Source organism: Tiliqua scincoides, chromosome 3, assembly GCF_035046505.1.
Source record: "Tiliqua scincoides isolate rTilSci1 chromosome 3, rTilSci1.hap2, whole genome shotgun sequence".
NCBI classification, from domain to species: Eukaryota; Metazoa; Chordata; class Lepidosauria; order Squamata; family Scincidae; genus Tiliqua; species Tiliqua scincoides.
In genome coordinates this window covers 11,686,946-11,704,369 of record NC_089823.1, presented here as the reverse complement: position 1 = coordinate 11,704,369, position 17,424 = coordinate 11,686,946, and the positions used below count along the sequence as shown (strand labels likewise).

The following is a 17,424-nucleotide window of genomic DNA, read 5'->3' as shown; positions in this document are numbered from 1 at the left end:
GGCCGGAAGTGATATTATCAAGCAGGAAAATTTTTAACACCTCCATATGACAAAATCAAATTAAGTAAATTAAAAGTTTAATATAAGTACATTAGTTTAAATTTTTTTTTAATAAAGAAGAACCAACCCAAACAGTTGCAGATCTGTTTAAAAAAAATTCCCCAAACACCCCAAAGGCTGCAATCCTGTCCACACTTACCCGGGAGTAAACACCGTTTGATTGTTAAAAGCACGTACATAGTTGCCTGTTAAAAGTGCAGATCTGTAACATTTTCTCAAATGCAGTCACATATCAAGATAGCATTGAGTCTAATATATTAAAAATAAAATGCACATTGAAAAGAATGGGGACCCACCTGAAAATGGCTTGCAACCCACCTAGTGGGTCCCGACTTACAGATTGAGAAACACTGTTCTACTTCAATCCACCACCATCATCCTACCCTATCCCACCTCAAATTCTCCAGTTAGGATAAAACCAGACATTTCCCTGTCTTCAGTTGCTTTGCATAGTCTAATTTCTTTCTAACCCTGAGATTTTAAAATATAGTTGGCATGGTGTAGAGGCCAAAGGAAGGGCTGGGAGATTAGAATTCACATTTCTTTTTAATGCTACAAGTGAGAAGTTTGTTTATAAAGCAGAGCTGATATTGACTAAGAACATGAGAATTGTTTAATTGGATCAAACCACAGCTTCCAAGATCTCATTGAGGTCTTGTCACCAGCAGTTGGTTGACTGGGTATCTCTGCGAATTTCACTAGCAGGACATACAGTTATTTATTTATTTATTTATTTGATTTGTAAACCACTTTTCTAAAAACCCTACTACAACAACAAACACATAAAGCTAAAGCCATTAAAACAATTTAAAGATAGCAATAAAAGAGCAGATTAAAATTTCAGCAGCATTAAAGTTAAGAAGCGGTCCCTAAGGAGTGCCTCCCGCCCAAAAGGCCAGTCAAAACAGATGGAACTTCAAACCCCACTAGAAACCATATACTGAAGCAGCTGCCTTCACCAGAAGTGTGGTGCCACAACCAAGTAGGCCCTATACCTCACTGACATCCCCCTGGCTTCAGGAGATGGACCTCCATTTTTTATGTGTTTATAACCCACTTTTACAGATAGCCTCATATTTGACTATCTTCATTTGATGTCCTGCTTATTACAAGCTGAAGTAGAAATTCTGAAAAATGTGTCCAGGCCTTCAGAAGATGCAGGTTGTGGAGCTCCTCCCTTTCCCCTCTCAGAAGCTAATTAATTCCCTATGATGAAAAGTCTGTTGCTTTGCAGTGCTAAGAGTCAGTGTTTAAAACCCCTGGGCGGTGTCATGTAAGGATATGTCTGTGCCTGAACAGACCTTCTCTGGGAAACAATCTAAAGAACAAAGACAAACAGACATGATGAGAGATCAGGGGCTTCCTGAGTTCATTGGCAAATAAAATGTTTAGAAATCATTGTGTCCTGTCAGCATCCTCCCAAGAGTTCTTCACGAATTCAGATGTAAAATTGCTGGTCTTCTAACAAAAATATGTATCTTCCTTTAAATCAGTGTATGTGCCAGAGGACTAGAAGGTAGTCCATGTAAGACCAATGCTTAAAAGGGATTCAGGAACAGGCAGGATCCTGCCTTTTTCCGAGACCACAGTCACCTGGCCTGTGGCTGGCATCTCAGGGATTCCCATCAACAGGAAATGGAATCGTTGCTGAGCACCTATGTCAGGCACCTATGTCCTCTCACAGTTCAGTGCTGCTCCAGGGACAGCTGCAGGCCACAAGCCTGCTTTGTAGGTTTCCCAGAGGCAGCTGGTGGAGCACTGTGGAAAACAGAAGGATGGACTAGATGGGCCTTTGTCCTGATGTAGCAGAGCTTTTGTTGCTTTCTTATATTCTCTACAACTCTGCTGCGTGCTTTGTATTTCTGGTAAACCCTATAGCATCTTAATTGCTTAACAGGGTCTGTTCCTTTGGACCACATTATTATTATTATTATTGTTTTTTAAAAAAAATAACCCTGTCAAAATGTTTCAGTCCAGATAAATTTCTAATCTTTGTCCAGCCCAAACAGTGGACAGCAACTTCCAAATATTTTTCTAGGTCACTGTTTTGCCCAGGGCGCCTATTTTGCCTAGAGTTGCATGTTTGTTTGCTCACTTCATCCCTGCTTCAGTGCAATGCCAGGCTAGGGACTGCCCTTAGAGAGACAATATCTTAACACTGTCATTTCCCCTCCTGTTCTCGTTCGACCTACTTGTACTGATTATGTAGTTTTGCTTTCAGCATAAGGACTTTTGCCTACTTTCCCCATTATTTTGTGTGCACTGCTTTCCTCCCTCTTTTTAATTATGTGGTGGTGATGCAGTCTTCCAACGCGTCCATCCTTTCCCCCTTCTACAGGGGGAGAGTCCTTTGCTGCCAACTCCCCTGTGAGCATCAGGGACCCTCTGGAATTGCCTAATGGCGTGGAACAGGTTTCCAGAGGGAATGTGTTAAAAATACAAAGCTGCGCATTAGATTCAGCCCATCATTAAAAGATATGCTTAAAACAGGAAGTAATTAGGAAGTGTCCCTTTGTTATATTCCAAAAAGCAACTGTGTATGTGGGGAACCCAAACTGGGACCATGGCATCTGGGGAGGAGAGGTTAACACGAGCCCCCTGTGCTGATTCCCAACAAAAATCCTTCCTCCTGAAGTAGCTCAAAGTATCTAATTTCTGAAATAGGTCACTTTAGGAGATCTGTGTCTCCAGCATTTGCTCTGGTAGGTGGGGATCTGCTGGCAGATCTGTGGGTGATTTGTGATGCATCTCCATGGGTTTCAAGCTCACAATAATAAGGAACATTGCAAGGAAACAGCCACTGCTGGCTTCTCTCTCAGCATTAGTGTTTGTCATTTGTCATCGTATGAATGTGAATTGGTTGCCTGCGAGCAGATCGTCATGCAGTCCTGCTGGCCAGGTTTGGAGTTTTGCCTTGCAGTCCCTGATGTGCAGTAACTCTGGTGTAGATGTTCCAGTGGATAGCACATGGGGTGGAGGGGGGGGGAAGGTAACTGGCTTCATACCCTGAGCTACTATATAGCACCTGGCTCTGGCAGAGCCTCTGGAGTTCTGATTTAAAAAACAAAGCTGATCCTGCAGGCCTGATGTCTGTCCGTCCTGAGATTTACAGCATACAACATTTCACAGGTGAAAATGCAGTCATGGTGGGAATGCTGTCGTGTTCCTGCTTTGCAGGCCTCCCCCAACTTTTTGGCAGGCACTTCATCTCCTGATTTGTTCTGCAGCAGTCATGCCTGACACTGATCTGAATGCCAAGAGGCCGATCGTCCTTTTGCTTTAAGTTGTAGTAGAACATACCTGCGTTTACTATTTTTGATCAGAACATCCCTCAGCAGCAGCATGTAGTGTATGCAGGGCATGATTCCTGAGGTCCAAGCGACTTGTTACAGCAAACATGCAGTTGAGCCCTGTGTGTTCTATTTCATCCACCTAAATGACAGCAGTGGGGTTTGTGTGATCGGCATTGAGAAGGTGGGGTGGGAGAAGTGGGTCTTAAAGGCTTCTACAAGATCCCCTTATAGTGGCATCCACCGGATTATCTCCCCTCCATTTGGAGGCTCCCCATCCCTTTCTTCTCCTTAGACCCGTATCAGCTAAAGAGCAGGTCCAAGGAGACCCATGGTGAGTGGGAGACTTACAGAGGGATAAGGGGAAATAATTATCTTTTCTCCTTCACACTGGATAAACATGCACTATTTTGGCTTGGCTGCATTGGTGGGGGGGGGGAAGAGAAGGATTGTTAGAACAGGCAAAAGAAAACTTCTTTACCCAATGTGTAGTTAGTCTGTGGAACTCCTTGCCACAGGATGTGGTGATGGTGTCTGGCCTTGATTCCTTTAAAAGCGAATTGGACAGATTTCTGGAGGAAAAGGCCATCACAGGTTATAAGCCGTGATGAGTATGTGCAACCTCTTGATTTTAGGCTACCTCAGAAGGCCAGGTGCAAAGGAGTGGCACCAGGATGTAGGTGTCTTGTTGTCTTGTGTGCTCCCTGAAGTATCTGGGGGCCACTGTGAGATACAGGAAGCTGTACTAGATGGGCCTTTGGCCTGATCCAGCAGGGCCCTTCTTATGTTCTTATGTGAGGTTTGGGCTCTTAATTACATACTGGTGTAGTGACAAGGAACCTGAGCTACAGATCACAACTTTCCTGTTTCAAATGTCACTTCTGCTATAAAATTACCATATAGCTGCCGGCAATTCACTTGGCCTCAATTGCAATATGGAGATAATCTTAAAGGGCTGTTGTAAGGACGTCAACACAAGTCTTTGTAGAGTCAGGAAGCACTGTATAAATGTTTAAGTAGTATGATTATTGCAAACATACTAAGCCTTTTGTGGCTGGATGAGTTTAACGCATCATTTAACACGTTGCTCGGGTCTTTAAGCCGTGGATTAAAGCACTTTATAAGTTCTAGTCCCAATGTTTCACTTTCAACTGTGGAAATCATCTTCAGGGGTTGATATGATTATTGCTAAACTCACCTGGCCTCAGTCCTGAACTAGCTTGGGACTCACCTCTGTCCCCCATGCTTGCATTTTAAAGGGGAAGTACACAGGGCCAATCACTTGCTTGCTGCAACCAGCAGCTTCTTTGCACATGCATTTTTGTGCATATGCACAAGATCCAAGATACACTTGCCCACCTATTGAGAGATTTAATTATTCCTGAGCAGGCAGCTGAATCCAGAACAGGGATGACACTAGTAACTCCCAGCCCAATCCTATCCACACTTTCCTGGGAGTAAGCCCCATTGGCTCTAATGGGACTTACTTCTGAGTAGACATGCATAGGATTGGGCCCTCAGCCTAACTACACGTTGACAAAGTATCTGCATGAGGCCAAAATTCTATTCTATTCTATTCTATTTATTTATTTATTTATTTATTTGCCACTTTTCTAAAAACCCAAAGAGAGTGCAATGGAACATGAATATATCAAGATAAAAACCATCAGAAGAAAATATTAAAATAAAAACCATAGAAGCATTTAAAAAAAAAAAGTTACTATAAAAGAGCAGAGAGCAGATAAAATAATGTAAAGCAGCATGAAAGTTAAGGAGTCTGTAGGGAGTCCCTCCCTCTCCAAAGGCTAGGCGAAACAGATGGGTCTTCAAACCTTTAATCTTGGTTCTTGACCTCCATTCTGGGCGTGTTCCATCACAAGCTGAGGTAGATCCAGATCCAGAGTGTAGGTATAAAATTGTGGCTAACAGTGCCCTTTCCCCAAATTTCCATCGTCTAAGTACGGAACCAGCAAGCAGAGATTTTTTATCGGCCATTCTACAGGATTCTGATCCCTTTGTTCAAATCAAATCCTTTGAAGGTTTTATTGGTTACATTTTTCAGGTCTTGAGTACCAAGCCCAAGTTGGTTAAAACATGCGGTGCATTTGACAAAAAGGATTGGTTTGACAGTGAAGGTAGGAATCTTAAGGTGTGTATCAGGGCTTCTTATTTAGATTTTAGAAAGTACAATGACCCCGATTGTTTGATTAAATACTCCATTCTCAGAAAAAAACTAAGAGTTTTATTGACAGAGAAAAAGAAAGAGTTTGTTTTAACTCAATGGAACAAGCTGCATCAAGCAATTCAACAAAAAAATAATAAACAATTTTGGGCAGGTGTAGTGGGTTCGTGTAGATCAGAAGCATACGACCCTGCTATTATTCCATCATCTACATGGGTTCAACACTTCACAGACATTTTTTATGATAAGAGCAAATCCCTGGACACCTACCCTGACTTCACCTCTGTGGATCTGCCTATCTGGCCTCCTGTGACCCCTGAGGACATTAAAGAACTAATTATGCAATTGAAGCCAGGGAAGGCTGCAGGTCCACATGAGATACCACCTGAAAGGTGATCCGGAATGGTGGGCCCAGTTACTTGCCCACGTCTTTACAATGATCGACAGATCTGGCCTATTGCCCAATGCCTTGCTTACAGCGACAGTTATTCCTATCCATAAAAAGGGTGACCCTACCATACCAGGAAATTTTCGGCCCATTAGTTTGCTTTCTGTAATAGGTAAGATCTGTGCTAAATATCTATGCAATAAACTTACTCTCTGGGTTACTTCGCAAGGCATCTTAGGCCCCGAGCAATCTGGCTTCTGTGGGGCAAATCAACTTTGGACAATTGCCTGATCCTGTCTCATTTGGTCCATAAGCAGGTTAGGATATATAAGGCTCGCCTTTGTGTAGCCTTCCTTGATCTGAAAGGTGCCTTCGATTCTGTGGATAGGGAGCTTCTTTGGTCAAAGTTGGAAAACATGGGGATTGATAAAAGATTGCTACTGCTGATTAGGTCTCTCCATTTAAATACTTCATGCAGGGTTAGACACTCCTGGAATGGGAATCTAACTCATTCCATCGTCATGAACGAAGGGGTCAAACAGGGCTGTGTCTTGGCCCCCATGCTTTTCAATCTGTTTCTAAACGATCTTGCCCCATCCCTGAAGGAAGTAGATAGCCATTGTCTGAAGCTTGGCGCAAGCCAAGTGCCGCTACTTCTGTACGCGGATGATGCAATACTGATATCTTCGTACTAGGATTGGCCTAAAACGTCTGCTGAATTGCACTGAAGAGTATCTTTTGTCCAACAAATTGCAAATCAATTATGCTAAATCTAAGATAATGATGTTTGCCAGCAGATGGAAGGCTTTTAAATGGTCTTGTAATGGCAATAAAATGGAGCAGGTTAAGCATTTCAAGTACCTGGGAATCAACTTCCATTACTGGCTCACTTGGGCTTTTCATCGTAAGGCAGTGCAGAACGTATCCAAACTAGCGTCCTCAGCTATTTCCCGTTTCTTTTTCACCTGCGGCAATGGTTATGTTCCAGCCGCTCTGGAGGCGTTTAAGGGAAAGGTTCTTTCCCAGGTTCTTTATGGCTCTCCTGTCTGGTATAAGGCTATTAACCAACCACTAGAACGCGTTCAAGCCTCCTTTTTATGGAAGATTTTGGGTTTACCCAGGTGCGTTCCCTACTCGGTTCTGTGTCTCGAGGTGGGGTTAATTCGATTAAGGACTACTGCATGGCTAAGACTACTTAAATTATTTAACCCTACCTCCTCTGGTCTAATGCACCAATTATTGTCAGATTCAGCCCTGCCATTAGATCTTCTAACTAAATTTAAGTCAATAGGACTGGACTCTGCAGAACTGGGCATGATTGGCTGTGATGCTGCTTACAGAATCGTCAAAGAAATAATTCTTGATATTGAACAACAAGAGCTGTTTCGTGCCACCAGAACTGCATGCTCTCCACTCTATCTCCATGTTCCAGTCAGTTTTGGGAAACCTTTTATCACCTGGAGTGCCCGCAGGCTCGGAGAGCATTCACACTTGCAAGATGTAACGCTCTTCCATCAGCCTTGTTAAGAGGCAGGTTCAGTGGTATTCCCTACTTGGAGAGGAAATGCAAGTGTGGTAGGGATTGTATTGAGACTATAACACATGCCTTTTTCTACTGCCCGCTACATGATGTTTCACGCAAAAAATATCTAGGCCCATTGTTGGCTAGGATGCAGGGCTGGGAGAACTCAATCATGCTTCAGTCTCTCCTTTCCACACCTGACTCTGAGACCCTTGATAAGGTCACTTCCTTTTTATCTGGGGTAATAACCAGGCAGAGCTCTGAGACTCTGGGCAGTGTGGGAGGAAAAGACTGATGTCTGTGTTGTGTTGTCTTTGTATATTTTTGTTTTGTTTTGTTCTTTCTCTGTATTTTATGCCAATAAAGGTCTTACTGAACTGAACAGATGGGTCTTCAAACCCCATCTTATACCGAAGAGGCTGCTCTCAGATCTTCTGGCAGGTGATTCCAGGTGTGTGGTGCCACAACCAAGAAGGCCCTACACCTTGCCTCCACCCTCCCTGGCTTCGAATGGCAGCAGTATCCTAAGAAGGTCCCTCTCTGATGACCGCTGGGGCTGTGCAGGAATATGTGAGGGGAGGTGGTCCTTTAGGCATCCCGGTCCTATACAGTATAGAACTTCAAAGGTCATCAGCAACACCTTGAATTGGGCTTGGAAAGGAATGGGCAGCCAGTGTAGCCACCAGAGCAATGGCATAGCAGATTCTGCACACTGAGCTCCAGTGCCCAACCAAGCCACCACATGCTCTAATATGCAGCTGTGCTAACTGCAACTTCCGAACAGTTTTCAGGAGTCGCCCCATGAAGAGTGTGTTACAATAGTCTAACTGAGCTGTCAGCAAATTGGGACATCATTTAATAGGGACAGGTGCCCAAAAAGACTCTCCCTGGTAAGTGGGGCAGTTGTATTTTGTAGGAAACACAAGTACATAAACCACATGTCTTGACTAACATGTTGTGGTTATGTTATTTAGTCACATTATATTTAGTCAAACACATTATTCTGTTTTAGATGTCCCCCAAAGCTGTACACCAAAAACTTAAAATGCAACTAAGTATCATCTAAAACAGGGGTGCCGAAACCCCGGCCCTGGGGCCACTTGTGGCCCTTGAGGCCTCTCAATGTGGCTGTCAGGGAGCCCACAGTCTCCAATGAGCCTCTGGCCCTCCAGAGATTTGTTGGAGCCCACACTGGCCTGACACAACTACTCTCAGTGTGAGTGTGACTGTTTGACCTCTCACGTGAGCTGTGGGATGAGGGCTCCCTCCACTGCTTGCTGTTTCACGTCTGTGATGCAGTAGCAGCAGCAAAGGAAAGGCCGTCCTTGCTTTGTGCAAGGCCTTTTATAGGCCTTGAGCTACTGCAAGACCTTCATTCATTCATATAAGTTCTTCTTTAATATATTCATTTATGTAAACTTATGTAAATTTATTCAATTTTTAAATGTAAATTAATTCTTTTTTCCCCCGGCCCCCAACACAGTGTCAGAGAGATGATGTGGCCCTCCTGCCAAAAACTTTGGACACCCCTGATCTAAAACACTGAAAGGGGGGGGGGCTTGATCTACCTTCCTTAAATGGCACTCCTGTATTTTCTCTACCCTCCTCAAATGACATTTTGCTGCATTTTTTAAAGATGTTTTTATACTGGAATGCGTGTAACCAAGCTAGCTGCATGCAACTTAACAGCCCCCCATACTGTGACCTGCTAGGTACTTCAGAACAATCATGTTTTTTAGGTCCAGGTAGTTCGCCAAAAGCAAAGGTTTCTTGAGATCCTGGTAAGCCACTGCACAGGGCCGGGGTGCTGCATTCATTTTGTCACAAGGGACACAAATTCAGTGGACCAATGATGAGCTGAGGTCAGTTGGCAGCAGAATTCACAGATCTGAAATTATGTGTGATTGGAGAGAACAAATGGTGTGTGTCAAGGGGAAGGGGCCACTGCTGCGAGGCTCCCTGCAAAACTTACTGCTTTGCGTGCCGTCTAGCAACGCCACTGGTCAAGTGCACTGCATTCATCCAAGGACACACAAAAAAGACTGCTATGGCCCCTCTCTTAAGATCCTAGATGATGGATTTGGTTTCCTCTTGCAAGATTTAGTAGCACAATAAGGCTTGCCAGAACCCTCCAAGGAGCCCTTGGGATCTGTGGACAGTGCTGAAAAAGTTGCCTAAAATCCAAAACAAAAAAACATAAAAACCAAAAAAACCATAAATTCTGATTTTTATGGGCCATTTGTCATACTAATGCCATAGGAGTGTCCCTGAGAGTCTTACAAAGAGGGTTTGCCTGGCTTTTTATTTTTCACTGAACTTCTGAAAAAAGCAGCAGGGGCTTCATGAGAGAACCTGATGTTGGAGACAGTGCTGGAGGCAGGTTGGATGTCAGGGGAAGTCTCTTCTAAATCCACATTTGGATGGAGACTGTGGTTCTGTCATCTTCCTGTCGGGTTTGCAAGGAAGGCAGGAAAAGTGTGGAAATAGGGTCAGTCACTTGCTGGAGGCAAGCCAGTATTCTTCCAGCCTCAGGATCATATATAACATGATGGTATTATTCAAAAATACCAAGATTTTAAAAATTTTGACCTGTAGTGGTGTCACCTCCCCCTCCCCCGTGCCACTTCAATGCCTCCATATATGCAGGATGGTGATTCTTTACCTTATAGAGCTGTTGCAAATGACTGTTTAATTAGCCTGTGTACGTTAAATGATTTACCCATTGGAAATGCAAGATATAACTACAGTACAACAAGTTGAGACCGCACTGGAATTTCTTCAATTGAAAACTAGCTCAAAACCATTGGGGCAGCAGGGAGCAAAAGTGATTTTCTTTCCTACTCCTTACTTAGATCCACACCACCACCATCACTATATTACAAAACTGCCTATTTTGCAGTGGCACCCTTCATCAAGGCTGCTGTCTGGAACCCATCAGACTTTTCCCCCCTCTAAATGTCTCTTGGGACAGTATGATGATGCAGCTTCCGTTCCCTGGGACTCTTTTCCCATCCCCCTGTAAAAGTTGTTTTAATACAAAACTGTAATTTGTGTGGGTTCCCATATAACAGAGGGTCTGTCCCTGCAAAGCTGAGCACAGTGTAACAGCATTCTAGAAACAGCCTAAAAACATCTTTCTGCGAGACATCAAGCCCAATCCTATGCATGTCTACTCACAAGTAAGTCCCATTATAGTCACAATTGGGCTTACTCCCAGATAAGTGTGGATAGGATTGTAGCCATCATTTCAGATAAGGCAGGAAACCATTGGTTGATTGGTTTGGTCCACCATTGGTCTGATTGGTTCACATCAGTGGTGTAGTTAGATGGCATGCAAAGCACTAAGTCTTGCAGGGAGCCTCACTGCAGCGTGCAAGGGGCCCCTCCCCTTCTGAGCCATTCCAGGTGGTGGGAATTATCAGGTGTGCTCCCTGGGGCATTTGGTGGGATACAGGAAGCTGGACTAGATGGGCCTATGGCCTGATCCAGTGGGGCTGTTCTTATGGGAGCAAAACAGAGGCAAATGCCTTTTTCTCCCCCCACCTGGAATGGCTCCAGGGGAAGGGGCATGCTGCAGTGAGGCTCCCTTCAAAACTTAGTGCTTTGCACCCCTTCTAGCTATGCTACTGGTCTATGCTAGCCACTGTTCCCAGTAGCTGCTGCAGCTTTCAGTCACATCCTGGAGATACTTTCATGAAACAGAAGTACTTTAATGAAACCTTTAATGAAAAGGTAGTGGCATTTTGGGAGGTATTACTGTATATATCAATTGGCCAAACTTCCTTATTGTAAGAGCCACACGCTGTAAGCTTCAGATGGTTGAGAGTCGCAAGAGAGATGTTTGAGAGCCGTCATATTGAGAAGCATTTAAATTCTTAAATATATTTACTCACCAGGAACATTATGTTTTCCTCCAGTGGACTTTCATTTTATACTTGGTAAATAATTATAAAGCATCAAAATTTCTTATTTACCTTTTGTATTAATTGTGATGGAAAACGGAGCTCAGCTAACATATTTCTGAGAGCTGCGCATTATATGTCAAAGAGTTGCATGTTGGTCAGAAGCCGCGGTTTGGCTACCCCTGGTTTATATTATATTTACTGACTTGCAAATAGGGCTGATAAATTGGGGTGGGGGCATTGTAGACCCACTAACGTGTGTTGTTGTTTCTACTTGGCAGAAGTGAGCAACCATTAAAAAAAGGTAGTGTCCTGTCCTTTAGTGTTCCTTCTGCTACAAGAACAAGCAGATAAAAATGTTGCAGGCTATATCAATTAGTTCAACCAATAACCTGCGCATAATAGCTTCTTCTGCATATTTAGTTTTCCTTCCGATAGTCATGGGGGGGGAGTAATGAGATAGTGCTGAAAGCTCACATCCTGGTTGCTGAAAGTTTTACTGAGTCTCTTTCTGGTTTCTGAGAACTCATCAGGCATTGCATGTGCTGTCCCACGCCATGTGGGCTAGAAACTTAATTTGTTTTTGCTTAAGTGGAAGGTGAGTTTTGCAGAAATTCTGCATCCTGACACCAAATTGTCCATTTCCACTGTGCTTACAGGCCTGATTTCTGGTCATATGCTTCAATCACTGAAGGCTGCTCTGATTTGGAAATTTATTTTAAAAATGTATATGCCATGCTCCCATCCCCCTCCCCCCAATTAGGGAGGCAAAAGCCCTCCTGCTTATTGGAAGACAGGCCAATCAAGTGAACTGTCCCTGATATCGCGTTTCCAGTGTGTGACTTCATATAGTGCTTGCCCTGACCATTTATCTACAATTGTATCTTTGTTTTTCCAGTGCCCAACACCCACCAAGGCAACATTTGGAATCCACCTGAAAGTTGTAGGAGACTGGACAGGTATGTGAAAAGCAAACCTTTTTGTTTCCACGCTTAACAAATATCTTGATACAGAAACCACTTTTCTGTGGTGGCATTGAACTGGTTCAGCATCATGATAAGAAGACTGAGATATCAGTCATGACTTTCCCCAGTTCAGCCCTTTTTCTGCCAGGAACTCCCTATAAGCGCAATCCTATGCATGTTTACTCAGAAGCAAGTCCCATTGTGTTCTGTGGGGCTCATTCCCAGGAAGCGTGCATATGAGTACAGATTAAGGGCCCAGTACTCATTCTAGCAGCAACTGTTACCCTGCACTTGCCTGATCTCAGAAGCTAAGCAGGGTCAGGCCTGGTTAGTACTTGGATGGGAGACCGCCTAGGAATACCGGGTGCTGTAGGCTTATACCATGATCTCGGAAGCTAAGCAGGGTCAGGCCTGGTTAGTACTTAGATGGGAGACCGCCTGGGAATACCGGGTGCTGTAGGCTTATACCATAGTCTTTCGAGACTGAAGGTTGCCAACCAAGGGCCCAGGTCCCAATGGGCCATAACACTGACATGGAAAGTGATGGAGGAAAGTAAGAGCTCCAGGCGGTGGTATAGGCTTTTGAGGCAGAGGGGAGGTGTTCCAGAATGGAGGAAGGCGCGGCGGGGGAGGAACTGGCCTGGGAGGAGGGTGGGACTGGCGGAGCCCTGCCCCACTGGATCCTATCCTTTGTGTTGGGCTGAAAAGCCTGACATAGAGGTTCTCTCATCTGCGGATGCAGATGTGAGAAGCCTCATTGCTGGGTCTGGGGTTTTCCTCAGGGGGAACGAAAGTCCCCTTCCCCCGAAGAGGCCTTCAGCAGCTTCCTGGTGTCCTCAAGATACAGCGGTTGCCATTTTGGTGCCGCTGTTCTTCCGGGTACTTGGAAGGATAGGATTGGGCTGCCTTTGGCCTTTGGCAACCCTCTTCCTTTCCGCCTCAGCTGCAGTTGAGAGATTAATGCTACTTTCCCACCTTACAGGATGGTTGTGATTATCTTACAGCAGGATAATTCACATTGAAGTGCTTCAAAAGTGGTGTTCAAACCCTGTTATTTTTATCTGTGAGCACATGATTTCAAATCATAGATAAGTGCATATGCTAATTTTTTCTCCACTGGCAGTTTGTTTTGCTGTATGGCTGTACTGATGACTTGATTAAACTCTGCTCATAGATGGCCTGTTATTTTTAGCCTGGACAAGTAACTCTGATTGTCATGTTAATTCATAGCAATGTGACTATGCAGCAATGTGAATGCATCTCAGCTTGGCATTCCCCGCCACCCAAAAGTATAAAATAAAAGTATTTATTTTCTGTTCAGTCACCTGCTTGCCTTGAGGCCGCATATGGTAGTGTCTACAGTACAAATGTTGAAATGTGTGGTTGCTAGATAAGGGGATTTTAATGCCAGTCGTTTGGTCGGCTTCCAGGTCAGTTAACACCTATGTCATGCGAATATTATTGATTTGCTTCCATGTTCTGATGTGCTTGTCATGGACCTTGAAAATGTCTCCTCAGCCAACTGGAGTCTACAGGGAAAATAACTCTAATTTGATTTTTTGCATGAGAGAGGCTGGATATTGAGGAGAATATTGAATGAACCCTGCTTAGAATTGTGTGTGCATGTGTTTGGAAAACAGCTATAATTGGGAGACAGACGGAATGAGTCATTGGCTATGGGAAGTCCAGGAAAAATGAGTTTGTACTTTAGTGCAATGTTTCCCAAACTGGGGGTCAGGACTCACCAGTGGGTCGCGACCTGACTGTTGGAGGGTCGTGAAACTGAAACTGGAAAACTAATAGCTTACGAGGTAAATGTATTGAGCCCTATGGAAACTGAAACTGAGCTGCATGTGTACGTTTACTCACGAGTAGGTGACTATGCCACAGTCTAAAGAGCAGGGCAATAGGAAAGCAACGCCACCAGAATGGTCCCAGTCCAGTGTACTCAGGGCCCAAAAATCACTCAAGAAATAAGCCCCCCCCCCAAGCTGAGAAGGAAAAATGTATCTAGCCCTTTGTGAAACAGCTGCACATGCACACTTACTTGCAGTCAGAAGGGACCTTTAAAGGCGCAAGGCACTCTGGGGCCAGGTAGCCCTGCAGGATATCTGTGTCCATGTATGTATTGCCGGAGGGGAGCTCTGTGTTTATCAGGTCTTTCTTGGTGCTGTTGCTGCTTTGAGAGTGGCACAGAGATCCTGCATGCAACTTCCTGATCTGCTGAGTTCTGGCATCAGTGACACTGCCCCCATTTACTCTCCCCCCCCCTTGCAGGGCTACTTGTGCTGTCTAGTGCATAATGACATCACCTCTGGTGGGTCCCAGCAATTGTCTTTTGAAAAAGTGGGTCCCAGTGCTTAAAGTTTGGGAACCACTGCACTAGTTGGTTATCCTTGATGTAAATAGCAGGGGTTTCTTCGGCTCTGATGGGGGAAACTTACACTGCCTTAGAAAAACTCAGTGTTCTGTCAGTATATATTCAGTAAAGGGGATTTGGCTGCCTGCTGACCCATGCATGCAATATATCACTATATAGCTCATCACCCAGTGTCACTTGATGACTCATATAGCTGAATGTGAGCATGACTTCACTGAGGTGATGGGAGATACTAGGAAGGCTCTGCCTGTGGTAATCTGTGATGGCAGATGTTTGTGCATGCCAGTCGCTACTCATTGGTGTAGTTGAACATGATGAATATTCATGTGTGAGCATGACCTGCAAAGCCCGGGAATTCCTTGTTGAGGCAGATTCTAGGGATAGTAAACTGCAAATACGGATTTTGCAAACCCAGTGTCGAATTGTGGTCAGATTTATGGGACAGTTATTTTGCAAATGTGAAGGACTATCAAAAATACTGGGCATCTCGAGAATATGTGCACACACATTGTAGTGTCAAAGTGTATCGTATTCTGCTATAATTCACATATATACTGTAATACTAGAATTCACGCATAAACTGAGTATTGTGCACACAGAAACAGTTGCTTGACCCAGGAAATTAATTAACGATCAGACCAAATGCTCAAAATGTTCCCCATTTGTGTCTATATACTGCCGATATCATTGACTAACAGCACAATCCTATGCATGACTCCTCAGAAGTAACTCCTATTATGTTTTATGGGGCTTACTCCCAGGAAAATATCTATAGGATTGCAGTCTCAAGGACCTGCAGATGCTCACCACTGCGTGCACTGAGATGGTTCCACGCGTCTCTTCGTTTCCCTTAGTGCGCAATGCCGAAGCACCCTTGAGCTGGCCCTAGTCCCTTGCGCGGCCCGGGAGGATTGCCTACGTGCTGTAAAACATGTTTGCGCCTCCGTTTGAGTTGGGGAGGCTGGTGCAAGGACATGCGCCGGCCTCCCCGCGCTGCCGCGGGCCCTGGCGCAGGTGAGTTTGCGCCAGTGTTTCCAGGCCGGTGCAGAGGTCTGGGAAGGGCATGGTGAGGGTGGGGAGGAGGTGTTTCGGGGTTCAGGGAGGGTAGGTGGCTGGGGAGCGGGAGGCGGGGCCAGGATCCAGCATGTATGCTGGATCCTAGCCCCATTCCCGGCAGCCTGGGTCAGCCCCGGGCTGCCCGGATTTGCGCCACCTCTATAGGTGGCACGGATCCAAGTAGCCCCCGTTGGGGCTGCTGCGGTGTTACCTGAGGTAAGGGAAATTATTTCCCCTTACCCCAGGCTGGCCTACAGTCAGCCCTAAACTTGCGCTGGATACAGCGCCATCCCGCCTGCTTGCCTGTTCCAGTTAGGATCCAGTTAGGATTGCGCTGTTAGATGTTTGAGTGTTGCGGTTTTTTTTTTTAAAAAAACTATGAAGTATGTGCAAATTAGAGCTCGTAAAAATGTGTGCACATTTCTCGGAATCGGCCATTAAACTAAACACGCTAAGCATATTTGATACCTTCGATCTGCATGACTGCTTTACAGCCTGAAAAGTTTAGCTTTGGTAAACATTTATAGAATGAATGTCGCTTCCACGGTTCCCAGTTCCATCCCTTCATTTGTTCTGCTTCCCCTTGTCCTACCCTTAAGTACCGTGATCTGTTGTTTTTAAGGCTGACATTTTAGATGTCACCCTTTGAAGAGAGCTGAGGCTAGAGGGCATCTCTCTGCTCTCGAGCAATGCGGCAGCAAGGAAAATGAGACAGCAATGTCAGAATCGCCTCAGTGAGGCAGAATGGGATTCTTTCATCCCTCTCTTTCTCTCTAAATATATTTCAGATTGTTTTTATGTTGGCAACCTTCAGTCTTGAAAGACTATGGTATCGCGCTCTGAATGGTGGTTCTGGAACAGTGTATGTTGTTGGCAACCTTTGGTCTTGAGAGACTATGGTATCGCGCTCTGAAATGTGGTTCTGGAACAGCGTCTAGTGTTGCTGAAAAGACCGATTCGGGAGTGACAGTCCCTTCCACACCGGGAGCAAGTGCAGTCTGTCCCTGGTCTGTCTCCCTGGCTATGGGCCTTCCTTCTTTGCCTCTTTGCCTCAGACCGTTGGCCAAGTGTCTCTTCAAACTGGGAAAGGCCATGCTGCACAGCCTGCCTCCAAGCGGGCCGCTCAGAGGCCAGCATAGAAAATAGCATACAGACATTACAGTTTGAAACTGTATGACATTGTTATTATTGGAAATGTTTTCAGTACACAGAGCAATTGGTGTGAATACGGTAATTACTGAATCCATAAGGAAGGCATCTCTAGGTTTTGCTGGCAGAACCTGATTTAAGGCAATGGTTCTCAACCAGTGGTATGGATACCACCAGTGGTACTTGAGGTGGTGTCTGGTGGTACTTGCAGGACTCCTGAACTGCTGCAGCCCAGCCATGAGACCCAAGAACCTGACGCAACAAATAGTGGTAGGAGGTTTGGCTCAGCGGACAGAGCTCCAAAGCAAGCTTTTCTGCAGCTGATAAAGGCCTCCTGCCTACCTTGAGCCTCTTATTGGTGTTTGTCATGTCACATCTGGCCTCCCAACCCAGAAGTAACTGGCAATGATGTCTGATGGTGGTTCTTTGAATAGGTGGGCCATGCAAAGTTGTACAGCGGAGGTCAAATGTGGAGAAACACTGCTTTTAAGGTGCACAATTAAAATAAGTGAGACCCTGAAATTTGTAGG

General features: G+C 44.9%; 1 protein-coding gene across 1 annotated transcript in view; it reads left to right on the top strand.

The window, feature by feature from the left end:
• The window catches only part of NOX4 (NADPH oxidase 4), a 93,683-nt gene that overhangs the window by 35,328 nt on the left and 40,931 nt on the right, over positions 1–17,424 (top strand). Inside the window, exon 10 of the mRNA XM_066619907.1 lies at positions 12,243–12,303. Coding sequence (XP_066476004.1) covers positions 12,243–12,303 — 61 coding nt within the window. The remainder of the gene's footprint in view (positions 1–12,242; positions 12,304–17,424) is intronic.